Here is an 18653-nt window from a genome sequence, read left to right on the forward strand (position 1 = left end):
TCTCTGAGGTCCTCCTTGCAAGAAAATGTTTGGATGCTCTTCAGATTTCTCAAGATTCCTTGCAGGGCTGCACAAATCCACTTTGACAGTCTCTACTGACTAGAAGATTTTGTAGCAAATCCAGGGAATCAAAAAGTGATATCTGATCATTTTTTTCTTGAAGTATCCAGGCTTGCCATTTCTACAATTTTCAGAGTAACAGCCGTGTTAGTCTGTATTCGCAAAAAGAAAAGGAGTACTTGTGGCACCTTAGAGACTAACCAATTTATTTGAGCATGAGCTTTCATGAGCTACAGCTCACTTCATCGGATGCAGCATCGGATGCATCCGATGAAGTGAGCTGTAGCTCATGAAAGCTCATGCTCAAATAAATTGGTTAGTCTCTAAGGTGCCACAAGTACTCCTTTTCTTTTTGCATTTCTAAAATGGGTTTCTTCTGCTCTGTAGCTTCAAAAAAGCAGGCCCAAACCTGTTAGCTTCCAGGGAAGGCTAGGCTGCCTCTTTGAGAAATCTGCCCAATGAAGCGGCTTCCGAAATTGGAAAATGTGTAAGGATTCTTATGAGAGACAAGGTGGCTGAGGTAATATCTTTTGTTGGACCAACTTCTGTCAGTGCGAGAAACAAGCTTTCAAATTTACACAGAGCTCTTCTTCAGGTCTGGAAAACTTACTCAGGCCAGGTCTATATTTCAGACCTATATCGGTATGACTATGTCACTCAGGGACGTGAAAAATCACACTCCTGAGCAACATAATTATACTTACCTAACCGCTGTGTAGATAGCACTATGTCAATGGGAGAGCTTCTCCAGTTGAGACAGCTACCAGCTCTTGGGGAGGTGGATTAACAATGCCAGTGGGAGAAACTCTCCTGTCAGCATGGTAATGTCTTCACTAAAGTACTACAGGAGCTCAGCTGCACACCGCTGCAGCACTGTACATGAAGACAAGCCCTGAGTAAGTTTCCCAGACCTGAAGAAGAGCTCTGTGTAAGTTCAAAAGCTTCTCTCTCACAGCAACAGAAGTTGGTCCAACAAAAGATATTACCTCACCCACCTCGTTTCGCTAATATCCTGGGACCGACACGGCTACAACAGCAAGGATTCTTGTGACATTTATGGCCATTTCCTGCAATATTCTGGAGAAATCTTATTGAAGTTTAAAGTACTTTAGGAGTTCGTTGTATTAAAAATACAGCTGGTTTATGTATTACTGTGGGGCTGTATGAATATCTTTAAGAGGAAGACAGGATTAAGGTGATCTCTAGGAAGTACTGTGAGCTTCAAAAAACTATGCTGAACAATGTAGCAGACACAAATGATCTTTTGGGACAATATGTCTGAAGTGGAATTCCTAGGAAATACTTGGAGGAAGGGACTGTAAACTCCCATCTACATATTCAGCCTTTGGAACTTCACCTTGAGGGACCTTTGGGCTGCTGATCACCTGTTACCTGACAAAAGAGACACGGGAAGTAGTCTGTGCAACAAGGTGGATCCTGGCAAGTTGATACTACGGACCCCGCTGTCCACTTCCTGACTCCCAGCTTCGTCCCCAGTTCCTGCCTTCAATGCTGCCCTGTTTCCGGCTCCTGTCCTTTGTCTTGTTCCAGGCCCTGAACACTGTCGGCCTGGTGACTGACTGCTCCGGCTCAGACCCTAGACTATGGCTCTTTGACTTCCAACTCAGCAGTGTCCCTTGGCTTCAGCTCCTGTTTTTTGTATGACCCCGGTTTCCACTTTTGGCTCAGACACCTGGCTCCTGATTCTGGACCTACCCCTTGGCCTCGGGTTCCTGACCACCAGGCCAAACCACCCACAACTCGGTCGCTGGGCAGAAGGTCCTGGTGGACGCAGCTGTCTATGGAGGGCAGCCCGGAGCCTGCGCTACAGCCTCCTCAGGGGAGGACGACGAAGAGGCCAAGGGGGGCGGGTGTCTCCTCCGCACCCCTAGAAGTGGGTCGACTGGCCGAGGCTTCCGGCACTCTTGGTTCAGATGTGGCCGATCAGGAAGCTCCAGACTGCTCACTTTGGGCTTGCTGGTATGCCCACAGGGTCCAAAACGGCCACTGAGTGGGTCCTTACCAGTGCGCCTGCCATGGGCCTGCCCCCACATCAGGGCGTCCACGGTCTGACCGGCACCACTCCCACTCCGAATACCGAGACCCCATCTCCGAGCCTGAGGAACGGGATCAGGACCGCAAGGGCCAGGGAGGTTCCGAGCACACCTGCTCCGGCGAACGGCGCCAAGAAGCTGGAGAGCGGCATCCTAAGGCTGGGGAGTGGTGTCATGACCTGGAGCAGTGCTGAGATGGTGAACTGCGGCAAGATCGGTGCTGAGTCCGGGACCTACTCCACGAAGGTGACAGCTGTACAGAGCGGCGCCACGTTCAGGAGCGGTGCTGGAAGTCTGACCGGTGCCATGAGTGCGACCAGTGCTGGGACTCCGAGCAGTGCCAGGACCTTGAACGGTGCCGAGGTTCAACCCACGGTCAGATCAATGCTGGCTTGCCTCGAGACTGTGCCACACGCTGAGGCACCGGACGCTTGTTGTGGAGAAGAGGAGACCCCTATGCTGTCATGGCAACGAGGTCCCTCGCAGCCGCAAAGGTGTCAGGGGTGGACGGCAGCTGTACTTCCACAATGCTGTGGGTCGGGGTGTCCAATGGCATTGGACTCAACGGCTCCCCTTGCGGGGCTGAAGTCGGCAGTGCCGCGTCCACAGCCTTTGCCCCCGGGCGCTCCTCTCTGCAGGGGTGGCTCTACCAGTTTTGCTGCCCCAAGCAGTCACCACCGAATTGCTGCTGCACCCGAAAGAGCGTCGGAGCTGCTGCCGAATTGCCGCTGCGGGACACGGACTGCCGCCCCATTCTGAATGCCACCCCAAGCACCTGCTTGGAAAGCTGGTGCCTGGAGCCGGCCCTGCCTCTTTGGGACGCGCCCAATTGGCCAGCTCCAGTGGGGTGGGCCTCCATGCAGGAGAGCCGCTCTTCTCCTGCTTCTGGAGCGGCCGATCTCAGCTGGAGTCCATCCATGGTGCCGCTTCCACCACTGCCACCGGGGCGCAGAGCACCGAAGAACTCAGTGCCGGGTCCTGCTGCACCGAAGGAGGCTGGGGTCTAAGCAGCTCCTTAAGAGGTGGCACTTAAGATGAAAGTCCCGCTCCTTTTTGGTCCTAGGATGAAACCCCTTACAGATCCTGCACTTTTTGGCTTGGTGAGGCTCCCCCAGACACTTCACACAAGAGTCGTGGAGGTCGCCCGTTGGCATGGGCTTGTCGCAGGATATGCAGGGTTTAAATCCCGGGGATTTGGGCACGAGAGCCCTCCCAAAGGAAAGCAATCGGAGCAGAGGGAAACCCCCAACCCAACTGCTACTAACTACAACAAAATCAAAAAAGAAACTACAAAAAAGAACTACAATTAGAATCAAGCTAAGGAAACGTAAGAACTTGCTAAGCAAGACGCCACAGTTCCAATGACCACCATGGGCGCTAAGAAGGAACTGAGGGGGCGCTGGGTTGGCAGGGTCATATATTGAGTGCCATGCAGGCGCCACTCCAGGGGGCTCCACAGCCGACCCAATGGATGCTGCTAGGGGCACCGTTCCCCCTAAGCTGTGCGCGTGCGCACACAGATCCTAAACCCTGTGCATGTGGCAAAAACACCGCATGCACAAAAATTTGCACTGAAGAAATTTTTTGCACACACGGCCTGTCAAAAATTAGAGGGAACATTGGCTAGGGGAAAAACTTTGTGACAGCCATGTGTGCAGTGCGCGCACACCTAATTGGAATCAATTTGAGCAATCACTCGAAGAAGAAATGTATTTCTTGCACCCCTCAGAAGCAGAGCAAAGGCTTATGGGAGTCAGGGGTAGCAGAGAAACGGAGGGCGAGGGAAGCAGTTGCTGGGAAGGAGCCTGGGAAAGAACCTGAAGGATTGTTGGGTGTAGATGGAAGAAGTATGGAACAGGGTTTTTTGTTTTATTTTGTTTGCTGGGGGGGTGTTAGTGAGCCTCCCCCATGCATACTCTGGCTGATCCCTAGCCTCTCCATTCAATCAGGCACATCTGCCCCTATCCCCATGTGTCTCTACACCCCAACTCAGCCACCCCCTTCTCCCTGTCCCCATGAATCCCTGCACTCCCTCTTAGCTACCCCTCCTCCCCGCATCCCACGTATCCCTCCACTCCCCTCGCCCCATCCCCATGTGTCCCTGCACCCCCACTCAGCCACCCCTCCTCCCCCTGTCCCCATGTGTTCCTGCACCCCCCTACCCCCCATGTGGCCCTGCACCCCCACTCCCATTCAGCCCCTGGCTCAATGCGGTCACCCCACTAGCCCCTGTGCCTCTGTCCCAGTCTATAGGACACCCCCTCAGAAGCCCAGCCTGCCCTGCACTGTCCCCCCTCATCATAACCTCTCATCTAGCCCCGCAAGCAGGGCACTGTGAGGAACACAGCCTCTCCACAGCTGGCTGCTCCAGTCTGTGAGCCAGCTGCCCTCTGTTCTGGCGCCACAGCAGCCCTTGGTGGGTGAAAGGTGTAACTACAGCACCTCCCCTGCAGAATGTATATTTTCTCCGGGGGGGGTGCGGGGGGTGGGGGAAATCTATAGGGGACATGAATTCTGCACGCCTGCAGTATTCCCCCAGGAGTAGCCTCTAGTAGTGATGCAGAGGTGTCAGCAGCCCATGATCTCCATGGTCCCAGATTCTAGCCCTACAGACCCTTGCACATTAACAGTGTTTGGCTTTGGGGGGAAAAAAAAACGGTAAATTTATTGTCTGATGTGAAACTCTGACACTATATTTGGCAAAACCCTTGGGTCAAGTGTAAGGAACAGTTTATCTCTATGAAAAATGATAAATGGCAGGTCTGCCATCAACGCATACAATTCACTCAGCCTCCTAGCAGATGTTATAGCAAAAATAAACAATATTAACAGATAAAGAAAGAAGACTCTTGGCAAGGTTTCAAAAGGAAGCTGCATAAGCACAGACAAAACTTAAGATCCCATGCTGCAACAGTATCTCTCAAGAAAGGAGACCTGTTACATAACCCCTTTAAGAACTTTTTAACTGCACCATGCGCAAATAATGATCTACCATCCATAAAGACAAAATAAGCTGACAGAGCCACCAAGTGGATTCAGAAAAGAATCATAACCCTTTAGGCTTTAAATAGATCACATATTCCAAAACACAGAACAGAGGCAGTAACTGCAACTCAAAATTACACTGTATTGTAAAAAGAGACAAACTGAGCCCACTGCAAGTGACAACATTTTCTTGCAGACTGCTTTCTAAAGGTAAGCAATAATTCTGAACCATTACTGAACAGGATTGCTCTTCCACTAGTCAGAGTCTGACAAACCAGGCCATCAGATGAAGAGACTGAGGATACGGATGAAGAATTCTGCCATACTATTGTAACACCAGGTACAAAGACAAGGGAAGCAGTCAATACACTCCTCCTGACAGCTGAAGCAGGTCTATATCCATATACCATCGCTGTCCTTGCCAAGCCATGTGACCCAAATTAACCTTGCCTTGTCCTATCTCATGTTCTTCACCACCTTCTGAATTAATGGAAAGGTGGGGGGGGGAGGAGGGAAGTAAAGTAAAAGCTTTGTTATCCGGCACGTTGGAGGAATGAGGGGTGCTGGTTAGCTAAAAATTCTGGTTAACTAAGAATTATACTTACTAATGGGTTGGGGCGCGGTAAGGAGTGCGGGGCATGGGCTCTGGGAGGGAGTTTGACCATGGGAGCAGGCCCAGGGCAGGGGGGTTGGGTGGGGGAGGGGTTTTAGGGTACCAGTTCTGGGCAGTGCTGACCTCAGGTGGCTCCCTGCAATTGGTGACATGTCCCTGCTACTCCTAGGCAGAGGTGTGGCCGGGGGCTATGCACGCTGCCTCCACCCATTGGCTGCGGAGCCAGCACTCAGGGTGGGGGCAGCGCACAGACCCCCCTTGGCCATTCCTCCACCTAGGAGCAGCAAGGACATGTCGCCGCTTGCTGTGCTGTCAGCAGTGCTGACCAGGGTCCCTTTTAGACTGGGCGTTCTGGTCGAAAACGAAATACCTGGCAACCCTATTGAAAATTTGTACTGGGAGAGATCAGAAATGCTGGTTTCTAAAGCTTTCCAGTTGGTAAAGTGCCAGATAATACAGCTTTTACTGTATACAGAAGCCACTTTCCCCAGTGCACTAGGAAAGTAGGAGATAGACCAGTTGTCCTTTTCTACTCTTGGACAAAAGAGATGACACTTCTGTGACGTTATCTGATTAAAATATGGCCACGTAGATCATTGTTGCCACCGCTGTTATATAATTGCAACAAGTCTTATACAAAGTATGTCAAGTATAGGGTCTATACAAAAGTTACGATTTGCTGAATATGATTATCCAATTTGTATGCATGTATCATTTTTGTATTTGAAGTTATGAGTATTGGCTCTCTCTATATATATATATTTCAAATGCGTTTGCTTTTGGGTAGCACCCACAAGGTATTTAGCCAGCACATTGTGAAGGAACTATTTAAGCTGAATGGTCCATCAAAGAACACTTAACTCACAATGGAAGATGCCTATCTACACTTAATGGACTTTCCTGTGAACGTTCTAACTGGAATATGGATAATGACTTCTGCTATGACTAAGCCAAGCATGCATGGACATGTGACTTGCTCATGTGACTCCAACCACCATCTTGTTACCTGTAATTTTCAACAGTGAGAACAATGGAATTCCCTTCACTTGGCAGATGCTGTAAAAGGCCCTGGAAACATCTCTATTTGGCCTCTTTCTTGCTTAAGACCCTGGACTATGAGCTTATACTAATGGAAGCATTCTAAGCAAAGGACTGAGGACCTTCCAATGATTTGGAAGCAACCAGAGATTTAACAAGCCAGCAGTTTATTCCATCACCACTATAAGCCTGAACCAAGAACTTTGCATTTATTGTATGTATTTGATTCCTTTAACTAATTTTAACTCTCACCTCTCATTCTTTTTATAAACAAACCTTTAGATTTTAGATCCTAAAGGATTGGCATCAGTGTGATTACTGGATAAGATCTGAGTTGTATATTGACCTGGGTGTGTGGCTGGTCTTTTGGGATCTGAAGAACCTTTTGTTTGATGAAGTTGGTTTTAAATAACCACTCATCATTAAGTCTAGTGTCTGGGTGTTGAATCCAAGACTGGAATACCTATGGAGGCTGCATTTCTGACTTGTTAGCCAGTGAGGTGAGCCAGAATTTTACTTTTGTTGCTGGTTTGGTATATCTCATGGAAGAATAACCACCAGTTTGTGGGTGGGGGGGGAGGGAGGGGTGTCTACCCTTTTCCCTAGCAGATTGTCCTGAATTTGGTATTCTCAGTTGTGATCCAAGAAGGCACGGTGACAACTTTTTGTTGAACCTGGCTGCAAACCGGCCTACAACACTTGGTCCTTTAACGACCACTCATGCATCTGAGAGCTGTCCCTGCTTAATTGATCTGCCAAACACATTGCTCTCCCTTGCTAAACACGGGGCCATCAGGAAGACATTGTGTGTTTATCTGCCCTCTTAGAGATAGGTTGGCAGGAAGCAAGAGCTGCCCAAACTAGTTTAACAGGTTGCAAAAGTCCATCCTATTTCTCGAAGGAGCTCCTAAAATGTTAACTACCAGATGTGATGTTTCATACTGTAAATTAAAACACACTAACTATATTATCTAATTATTAACTAGTTATCTAATATTAATAGACTATTCCTATAAGACACTACAGTAGGAGAAAACCCTGGATCCTCAGGAACAGACTGTTCACTTCGTCTGGTGCTGAGGTTGGAAGAAACAAGGAGCCCCCTTTTATGCCCTTCCCCTCAGAACATTAGCAAACATTGAGGGGAGGGATAGGTGGGAGTGCATGAGCATTCCAACAGGCACTGCTTGGAGAAGATTCAACAGTTGGGCTGCACTGGTCAGTGCATTACCCATAAGCAGGAATATACTGGGCCACTCAAAGAATCATCAGGTACCATCTTTCACACAGGCTCACCATCCTTTCAGTGGGATTTTTTTTTTTTTTTTTTTTTTAAAAACAGCAGTGCAACTTCAAGAGCAGGCTTTTAATGCTAATTAGTTGCAGGCTGTATTCAGAAACTAGACTGAGGTACCACAATGTACAGTCTTCTGAAGGAGATATCTGCTGAAGTTTGGATGGCTAACATGTTAAGTCTCATGAACACATGCAGAGACAGACAAGTTGCTACCTTGCAGATTTCTTCAAATGAGGAGTTCTCTGCCCAGGAAAGGGATACTGCTCTGCTCTGCTGACTTAACTTTTACCTAAAGATTTTAGAGCTTTCGTTTTGCAAGCCTTCTTGATGCAAAATTTTAACTACCTAATAGATACCTTCTTTACCTCATGGGTGTTATAGTACAACTAGGACACAAGACTTTCTACAGGCCTGTGATCTTATATGTTTTGAGCACCCTGCAGACATTTAGCATGCATCATTGCCTTTCTTTGGGGTGTTCTGGTTTGGTGCAGAATTGGGAAAGAATCATCTCCACTCTGTGAAAGACACAGTGAAACTTTTGGAATTAAACCAGGCTCCAGGAAGAATACCTCTTTATCAGCACTGAAGGTACAGTACTGTGACTCCACCAATAATTCTCCCAGTTCCCAAGACTTCCATTGCTCAAGTGATAGCCACTTGTGATGCTCCTTCAATGGAGAAGTAAATCAAAACTAATGTGTCCAACTACAGATTCAACTTCCACAGGGCTCCCCTATATATTTCCAGAAGGTTAAATAGGGAGACTGCTGTGAAAAAGCACTTGATATAAGGGGAAGACTCCTAGAACTATTCACCGCCAATATGCTGATGAATGCTTTTAGAAAGCGTATGCCTTCAGTTTAAATCGCCAGACTACCCCAGCAGTATTCCAGAATTAGAAATGTATTTGATGCTTTGATTCTTCATGTTCTTCTCTACACCATGAAGCACAACTGAACCAAATTTTAGCATATTCCAAGTCTGTTTATTTTTTTCCTCAAAGCTAGGAGACTGTTAATTGCTTCCCCTCTCCCAACAGTTGTTTCTATTTAGCATCTACACTGTTGAGTATCCGTAGGTTTAGCTGCACTACCAATCCTTGATTTAGGAGATCTTTCAAAAGTGACAGAAAGAAAAAAAAAGGACAGTACCATCTTATCTAGAAATAATGGTGTTCTGGTATAGGCTTGGTACTTCTGTGGTCCCCAGCATCATAGCATTCATAAATATTAAAGGAGTCATCTTTACAACAAAAATGTGAAGTATATCCCCAATTTTACAGAAGGGAAACCCAGACACAGAGAGATTAAGTGATTTGCCCAAGATCCCCAGGAACTGAACCCAGATCTCCTGGGACCTAGTGCCTCAATCACAGTACCGTCCTTCCTCCCTTAAGTTCAGTGGGTTCTCCTTTGATAGGGAGCCTGCCAACCCTGCCTAACTGCAGTAGTAGGAGAGGCTTAGCTGGCTCTTTCGGTAGAAGGTTGCCTTTGAATGGCTGTCCAATTAATCCATAAGTTTAGCAATGGCTGAATCAACTATTGGGAGGGTGACAGTCTGATTTTTTGTTTTGTACCAGCACAAGATTTTTTTTAGACAGATTAGAGAGCCTCTTAATCTTGTTTAGTTAAATTGGAGTGGGAATTACCACATGCTTTTGTAATTATTAGAGGTATACCGAGCTCTCTTCTGGAAGTTGAGGGAAAGATTTTTTTATTTATATGACTGAGATTCAGGACCCACAGGGATGACCAGCTCTGCTTCCTAGCTTTATCCTGAAAGGAATCTCTCCTCTGAGAGAGGAGATCCTGAAGCAGACAGTTCATTCTTATACTCAGGCTCGCTCCAAGTTGCATATGTGACCTGCTCAGAGAAAACAGGATGGTGGACCATCTGTTGTTGTTGCTGCTGGGAGGCAGTGAACTGGCAAATTTTCCAGAAGAGAGTCAAGCATTTGTCATACCCAGGGACTGACAGATTTGGTCCTGCCTCCTGAAGCATAAGAAAGGAATACCACTGTAGGAGGCGTGAGATTCTAAATCCTCCTTTTTCCATCCACTGCAATTCTTATCTAGAATTATTTTATCTCAGTGCGAAAGTGACTGTAGGTCTATATATACACACACTACTTACCTCCTAAGGACGCATGTAGGGTATGCGTAGTTACGCACCACAATGAAAAGCAGGCTATGTTCACACTGCAGTGTATAGCTAAATGTAACAGTGAAAGGCTCTGGCATGGGGGAGGCAGAGCAGAAAAGCTCATCAGTGTGGAATTGTCAGAGCCTTTCCTTGCTGCTGGAGTCTTTCACTGCAGCAGGGCAAGGATCCTGCAGCAGGGAGGCAGTGGGACACCACACTGCTAAAAATAGCAGTGGAGACAGGGAAAGCACAGCAAGGGTGAGTAGAAAGCCCTATAGGGTTCATACCCACACAGTTCCAGAGAGTCTTTACTTGCCTAAGCAATGCCTCACCATCTGCTGCTATTTATACCCGTACGGGGCAGGGGTGTAGTGTATGTACTTTACAGGCCAACAAAAGGAGTGTGCAGTGTACTTTGTAACAAAAACTAGGACAATGGAGCTGTAGTGATGCTTATGGGAGTGCTGCTGCCCTTCCTTTTCAAGTGCACTAAATACAAGCAGTTTGCAAAAAGAAGGAAAACTGTATTACAGAGGATAAGCAAAAGTCAACATTCTTGCTAAAGATATCATTAATTACACATTATCAGTTATACCACATTACTTTCAATAGCTCTGTGAATCCACAAGAGAAAGAAAAGTATACCTTATTGATGGCACAGGCTGTCTTTTCTCGTGTAGATCCACTACTTGTCCTTATGATCTTTGATAAGTCTTCTCGAGCAGCAAGAAGGTGAGCAAACGTAATGGTTGTTTTAGGAGACAGTGCGTAACGCTTGGGCTGATAAATTCTCGCTATGTCATCTGTTTTAACCTAAATGATAAAGTCAAATATAATTCAGTTGCTAAGTATTTCATGCATAAAAATTCAAACGCTCAATGGCTGTTCGTGTGCTGTTTGGTGACTTACACACAGAGCACAAAGTTTAGACATTCAAACTACCTTAGTAAAAACAGTGCCAGTCACTCTTATAAATGTCTCCTGGCCTTGCTCACAACAATCAGCTACTGTTCACAAAAAAATGGTAATGCAGATGTTTCATTAATGCTGAATCCTAGTATTACCTGTCACAAATTGACATGGTCTAGTCCATGCCCCATCCTGTAACCAGTCCCTTGTGAGTGACCCCTTTAATGTGTCAAACCCCAAGGGTCCACACAGTTCTACAGGGGAAGGCCCACAGCGTCCATGGGTCCAAAACTGGGCCTTTGAATACTAGCCATCCCTGTTTCTCTGTGGCTCCTTGCAGCAAATCCAGCCAAGCCGGAAGCCTGCAGGAGGCTTGTACTGTACCCCTTCATGGTGCAATGCTCTCAGTATGTATATGCAGGCAGCCTTTTCAAAAACAAGGTAACCATTTATTAGTCACCTGGTATACATAATCTAAAAGTGCTTAGGTTAGCATAGAGAAGTGAAGGTTAAGACAGTTCAGACTGGCTCAAGACAAGGCTCCCTTGAGCCATGTTGCTGAAGGAACCATCTCTGCCTCCCTTCTCCGTCTTGTTTCATTTCCATTAGTTTCAGGTGACTATCCTGTATCTCTGATAGCTCAGCTCTTAACATAGACACCTCATAGAATCATAGAATATCAGGGTTGGAAGGGACCCCTGAAGGTCATCTAGTCCAACCCCCTGCTCGAAGCAGGACCAATTCCCAGTTAAATCATCCCAGCCAGGGCTTTGTCAAGCCTGACCTTAAAAACCTCTAAGGAAGGAGATTCTACCACCTCCCTAGGTAACGTATTCCAGTGTTTCACCACCCTCTTAGTGAAAAAGTTTTTCCTAATATCCAATCTAAACCTCCCCCACTGCAACTTGAGACCATTACTCCTCGTTCTGTCATCTGCTACCATTGAGAACAGTCTAGAGCTATCCTCTTTGGAACCCCCTTTCGGGTAGTTGAAAGCAGCTATCAAATCCCCCCTCATTCTTCTCTTCTACAGGCTAAACAATCGCAGCTCCCTCAGCCTGGTACCTTTTGTCTTTGTTCTCTGGACACAGCCATGCTGTGTCCTCATCTTCAGCTGCCTCTGCAGCTAGGTGTTAAGTTTTGATCATTGCAGTTTCCATCGTCTCTGTAGGGCTTCCACTCAAATGTGTTACTCCAGCCCAGAAAGTCCTAGTGGCTACATGTCTCAAATACCTACCCTGATCTCCCACATCGTATGGAGAAAATAAATTCTCCCCCTGCCCCCACAATGGATAGCAATGCCAACATGACAGGTACAGAGTCATACAGATAGCTCATAAAAATATTGAGAATTCCCACATTCATCACACCACGACAACACCTCTCCTTCTCACTGGAGACAAATGGAATCTCTATTTTCCAAAGTACCCAAAGGTCCAGCACTTTAGAAATAAGGCTGCTATTTTAAGGGAATTAAATGTACCCAATGATAAGCAACATGAAAACATAACATCTTGAAAATATGGTCAATTGATTACCAAAAAAAATCAGTATTGCACAGATACCAGCAAGAAGGGCAAAACTACAGTGACATTGTGCAGAATGTGAAAAGAAACTGAGAAGGAGAGAAAATATGAACTTTTAAAAACAGGGAACAAAGGGAGAAAAAAATGCTCCTTGGGAGACTGGGAGCTTCGGATCAACTGGACATTTGCCCACTGACACTGGACACACACTGTTCCCTGCAGTAATATATTGTTAAGGAATGAATGACAGTAGGACTTTCCCACTGTGGGAAACTGAAAACCTGAATTCAAAAAACACCATGGTCAAAAAACAGAAACACAGGGGCCAATAATATCAGGGGTGGGCAAACTTTTTGGCCTGAGGGCCACACGTGGGTATAAAAATTGTATGGCGGGCCACAAATGCTCACAAAATCGGGGGTTGGGGTGCAGAAGGGGGTGAGGGCTCCAGCTTGGGGTGCAGGCTCTGGGGTGGGGCCAGAAATGAGGAGTTCAGGGTGGGGGGGTGGACTCCAGGCTGGGGCAGGGGAGCGGATGAGGGCTCCAGCTGGGGATGTGGGCTCTGGGGTGGGGCTGAGGAAGAGGGGTTGGGGTGCAGGAGGGTGCCCTGGGCTAGAACTGAGGGGTTTGGACAACAGGAGGGGACTCTGAGATGAGGCAGAGAGCTGGGGAGCAAGGAACCAAGGGCTCTGGCTGGGGGTGCAGGCTCTGGGGTTAGGGTGGGATGAGGAGTTTGGGGTGCAGGAAGGTGGGACCAAGGGGTTCGGAGGGGGATCAGGGCTGAGGCAGGGAGTTGGGGTGGGGGGGGGGGAAGGAGGGCGGGAGACCTCAGTGGTGCAGGCTCCGGGCAGCACTTACCAGAAGCAGCAGCAGCAGCAGCATGTCCCCACTCCAGCGCCTATGCAGAGGTGCGGCCAAGTGGCTCTACGCACTGCCCCGTCTGCAGGCGCCACCCCCACAGCTCCCAGAAGCAGCGGCGTGCCCCCTACGGCTCCTACACGGTGACGTGACGTGGCGCCGGCCATGTGGATCTGTGTGCTTCCCCATCCACAGGCGCTGCCCCTCCAGCTCTCATTAGCCGCGATTCCAGCCAATGGGAGCTGTTTGGGGCAGGATCAGTGTGCAGAGCCCCCTGGCTCCCCTATGAATAGGAGCTGGAGGGGAGACATGCTGCTGCTTCCAGGAGCTGTGCGGCGAGCCCCTGACCCTGCTCCCTGGCGGGAGCTCAAGGGCCAGATTAAAAGGCCTGATAGGCTGGACATGGCCTGCGGGCCGTAGTTTGTCGACTCCTGATCTAAATGAATAAAGGCAATTCACCTCTGGACTCAGAAGGATAATTTCAGTCCAAAATGTTACTGTTTGGGGAAGTTATAAACTATAGGAAATAAACTAATGTTTTTACTATTACTATAGAAAAAGAGGAAGAACCTAAAGATAGTAAGATTTTACACATAACATACAAAAGGCTAAAATTAGCTAAACAAAGGGTCAAATTGTTCCTTCCACCTGCATGAGGAGAGGGGACAAAAAGCTGGTGGGGACATAGAATAAAGGAGTTGTCTCTTCTCTGCATAGTTCCCTATTCCTCTCTGCAGTTCCTCCCTGAGTGATCTACAGTTAGAGAAGGGGCAAGCCTGATGTGAAAAGGGTGGGAAATGGATGTTCTCTGCAGCTCTGCCCCCCACTTCTCAACTAATCCAACAGAACTAAGTTAAATCTCACCCAGCATTAACTGAGATCCTTCCCAACTGTATAACATTCAGGACAATATCAGGTGAAGGAGGCTGCCTAGACTACATGACTCCACACCAGAAGGTAGGGAGGAGAGAAAATGCCTCTCTGAAGACAGTCCTTGATTTTGGTATCTCTAAGAAGAGCTGCACATTTCAAGGAATGAACCTTTCCACCTACTGCTAGAGCTGAAAGTAATAAGGAAAACAGGGAGAGAAGGATCTGGATCTCCACAGCTTCTTCTGTAACCTCAGTTCCTCAATTAAGGAGTCACCTGGCTCAAAGCCCTGACCCCCAGAATCTTGCAAGCTATACAAAAACCAAACAGTAGGTCATATGACAGGGGCGGGCCAACTTTTTGGCCTTGGGGCCACATCGGGTTTCCAAAATTCTATGGAGGGCCAGTTAGGGGAGGCTGTGCCTCCACAAACAGCCAGGCATGGCCCAACCCCCGCCCCCTATCCAATCCCCCCTGCTTCTTGCCCCCAATGGCCCCCCTGGGACTCCTGCCCCATCCACCAGTCCCTGTCCCCTGACTGCCCCTGGATCCCCCCCCCCGCCCCGACTGCCCCCTGCCGCCCCATCCAACCCTTCCTCTCATTCCTGACTGCCCCCCTGGGACCCCTGCCCCTATTCAACCCCCCTTCCTCACATTCCTGACCACCCTGACCTCTATCCACACCCCTTTCCCCCAACCATCCCTCCCGAACTCCTCTGCCCTCTATCCAACATGCCCCCCCCGCTCCCTGCCCCCTTACCACGCTGCCGGGAGCGCTGGTGGCTGGCGGCACTACAGCCATGCTGCCCAGCTGGAGCCAGCCAGGCCACCACGCAGCTCAGAGCACTGGGTCAGGCCGGGCTCTGCAGCTGCACAGCCCCAGGAGCTTGCAGCCCTGCCTCCCAGAGCATTGCGCTGGCAGAGCAGTGAGCTGAGGCTGAGGGGGAACAGCGGGGGGCTAGCCTCCCGGGCCAGGAGCTCAGGGACTGGGCAGGAGGTTCCCGTGGGCCGGATGTGGCCTGCAGGCCGTAGTTTGCCCACCTGTCATATGAATATATCATACATATCTGAAATCTGCTCTTGTAAATATATATTGTTCTCAGCTAAATATTTATAAGATTCCATGTACATGTTATGAAAAGCTAAACACAACTGAAAATTGATTTCTCAAGGCTAAGTTTAAAATTTTCCAAAAGCAGTTTTTTTCAGGTGCAATCTACACCCACCAATATTATACCTGCATTTTACATAATTTTAACAATAGCTATAAAATTGAGTACTTGTGCCTCTTGCTACCTCCCGTGTAGCTGTGTTCAGGTATGAAGAGACATAAGTACTCAGATTTGCACTTCAATTCAATTTTGCAGGCAAAAATTGTACCCTCAAAAGGGAAGCTACACTTCAACCCTTTGAAAAAAATCTACCCAGTAATGTAATTTCAACCTTTAATGCAAGATTACAATAGGTCTTCTGCAAAAACAAAATACAGTTACTGAGATTTCCAGAGTTTCTAAGAACAGGCTGCTGACTCATCTCACCACTTTAACTTCATTAAATAAAACAATGGTACACTTTCTTCATAATTGAACAAAAACCATTTAAATAGTGTTTAATGTCACATCTAGGGACTAATAAGAAGTCAAACGATTCAAATTAAGTCAATTTAAGCTACGGTCATAAATGAAATACAATTTTAATAATACTATTTATTAATATTATTTTAAATTATTTAAATGTGAAGATTTATATAGTTGTACACAAAGAGCAATGTGGAACCATATAAGACAAACAACCTCTACTTTATCCTTGGTATAAAATCGTAATATAGGCCTATATCTTCAAGCTTGGATGTCTAAAGTTAGGTACTTACATCTCTATTTAGGCACCGAAATAAAAGTTGCCTTGCTCTGAATTCTACTGTATCAGTTGCTCTTCAGTCATAAGATAAGAAAAAAAAAATGTGTTTGTGAAGAGGGAGAAAAGAAAGAAATGTATGCAGTAGTCTCCTTACCACAATGAGTTAACTCCCTTTTCCTTTCCACTCCTACAGTGCATCAACATTCATGCAAGCTGCTGAGGTGAGAGGTGCACAAAGAAGCAATAGCTGAATGTTTGAGAATAAATTTTCAACTCTGTATACGAAGATGTAGCTGCATCACTCCCACTGATATTTAATGAGAGTCATGCAACTGAGGTTTTGTCTCCACTTGCACTAAAGCTACAACAGAGAACACCAGGTAGGTTTTTAAAAACAGAACTGTATGTTGTTTTCCATTATTTTCAGTATACATGCAAAGCCTTAAACCGGTTTAAAAATGAACAGGACCTAAACTATTGTATTCCTTTGTGAGGAAAGGTAGTCTTGCGGTTCATGCACAGAACTGGGAGTTAGGATGTCTGTGCGCTATTCCCAGTGCTTCTGTATGTCTACTGGTCAAATCACAACCTCACTGTGTCTCAGCTTCCTAATTTGCAAAATAACCAGAGCTGCTGGGGGGAGGGACGAGGGAGGAAAAGGCACAATTTGCCCTGGGCCTCATTTCCCTGCCCTCTTCCTCAAACTGAGTGGCATTGCAGCCTGGCCTAAAGAGTTGCAGTGCCACTCAGGAGAGGCAGCTGGGTAAATTTGAGCATGCAGCATTACAACCTGGCACCAGGTTGCACAACCTGAAACAGAGAGCTGGGCCCAGACCAACAGGACAGAAGCCACAGCTTCAAGGTAACCTTGTTCTCCAAAACCTACAGAAGTGCCTCTCCTCAGCAATAAAGGCAGATTTTTTTTTTTTTTAAAAAAAGAGAGAATTTAGGAACACTCCACACAAAAATCAAGATGTTGAGATCATAATTCATCAGGGAACCAAGGGACATGAAAAGAAATAGTTCTTGAATTGCCCATCCACCAACGCTAAAACTGTGGATAACAAACAAGAGGAATCAGTATTACTCATTTATGAGCATAAATTCAATCTACTTGGGTATTACTGAAACCTGGTGGGATGATTCACACAATTGGAATGTTAAAATCAATGGTTATAAACTATTTAGAAGGATCACGTGGGGAAAAAGGGCTTTCTATGTCAAAAATAGCATTGCCTGTTTCTGAGTAACTGATATCCAGGAAGGCGGCCTACTGGTCAAAAAACTGACCAGGTTTAGAGAGTAAGTGAAAAAACAAATGGAGGAAAGGAGAAGTTAACAATAATGAATATAAAGCTGAAGTTAGGAATTGAGGAAAATTGATAAGGGAAACAAATGTACACAGATAAATCTAAGGCCAGCAGTGTTAAGGACAATAAGGAAATTTTTAAAATATATTAGAAATAAAAAGAATCTTGACAAAGATATAGGTCCATTACTAGATGGAAACAGTAGAATTATGGATAATATTGCAGAAAAGGCAGAAATGTTCAATAAATCTGGGAGAAAAGCAGATAGTATTGTTTCCTCATTTGGCGATAACACTATTCCATATTACTGGTATCTCTGGAGGATGTTAAACAGAAACTAAAGTTAAACATTTTTAAATTATCTGGTCCAGATACCTTGCATCCAAGAGTTTAAAAAGAGCTGGCTCAGGAGCTTGTTGGATATTTAATGTTGATTTTTTGTAATAAGTCTTGAAGCAGTGAGGAAATTCCAGAAGATTATAAGAAAGGTGAAGTTATGCCAATTGTTAAAAAGGGTAAATGGGATGACCCAGATAATTATAGGCCTGTCAGCCTGACATCAATCTTAGGCAAAATCAGAATGGAGCAGCTGATATTTGCTCGATTAATAAAGAATTAAAGGAGGGTAATATAATTAATACCAATCAGCATGCATTTGTGGAAAAAAGATCCTGTCAAAATAACCTGATATCTTTTTTGGATGAGATTACAAGTTTGGTTAATAAAGTTAACAGTTTTGATGTAATGTACTCAGACTTCTCTAAGGCATTTGACTTGGTACCACAAAACATTTTGATTAAAAAACTAGAAAGCTATCATAGAATATCAGGGCTGGAAGGGACCTCAGGAGGTCATCTAGTCCAACCCCCTGTTCAAAGCAGGACCAATCCCCCGTTTTGCCCCAAATCCCTAAATGGCCCCCGCAAGGATTGAATTCACAACCCTGGGGTTAGCAGGCCAGTGCTCAAACCACTGAGCTATCCCTCCCCCCATTTAGCCCTGCCCCCCCATTATTTTTAGTAAAGTCACAGATAGGTCATGGGCAATAAAAAAAAAAAATTCACAAAGCCTGTGACCTGTCTGTGAATTTCACTAAAAATAACCATGACAAAATCTTAGTCTTATCATTG

At 46.4% G+C, this 18653-nt stretch overlaps 1 protein-coding gene across 1 annotated transcript in view; it reads right to left on the bottom strand.

The window, feature by feature from the left end:
• Nucleotides 1-18653, bottom strand: part of FAM98B (family with sequence similarity 98 member B) — a 46759-nt gene that overhangs the window by 4929 nt on the left and 23177 nt on the right. The window contains exon 7 of the mRNA XM_084631235.1: nucleotides 10838-11005. Coding sequence (XP_084487361.1) covers nucleotides 10838-11005 — 168 coding nt within the window. The remainder of the gene's footprint in view (nucleotides 1-10837; nucleotides 11006-18653) is intronic.

The sequence above is a fragment of the Lepidochelys olivacea genome (genome assembly GCF_965140295.1).
Source record: "Lepidochelys olivacea isolate rLepOli2 genome assembly, chromosome: 6".
NCBI lineage: Eukaryota > Metazoa > Chordata > Testudines > Cheloniidae > Lepidochelys > Lepidochelys olivacea.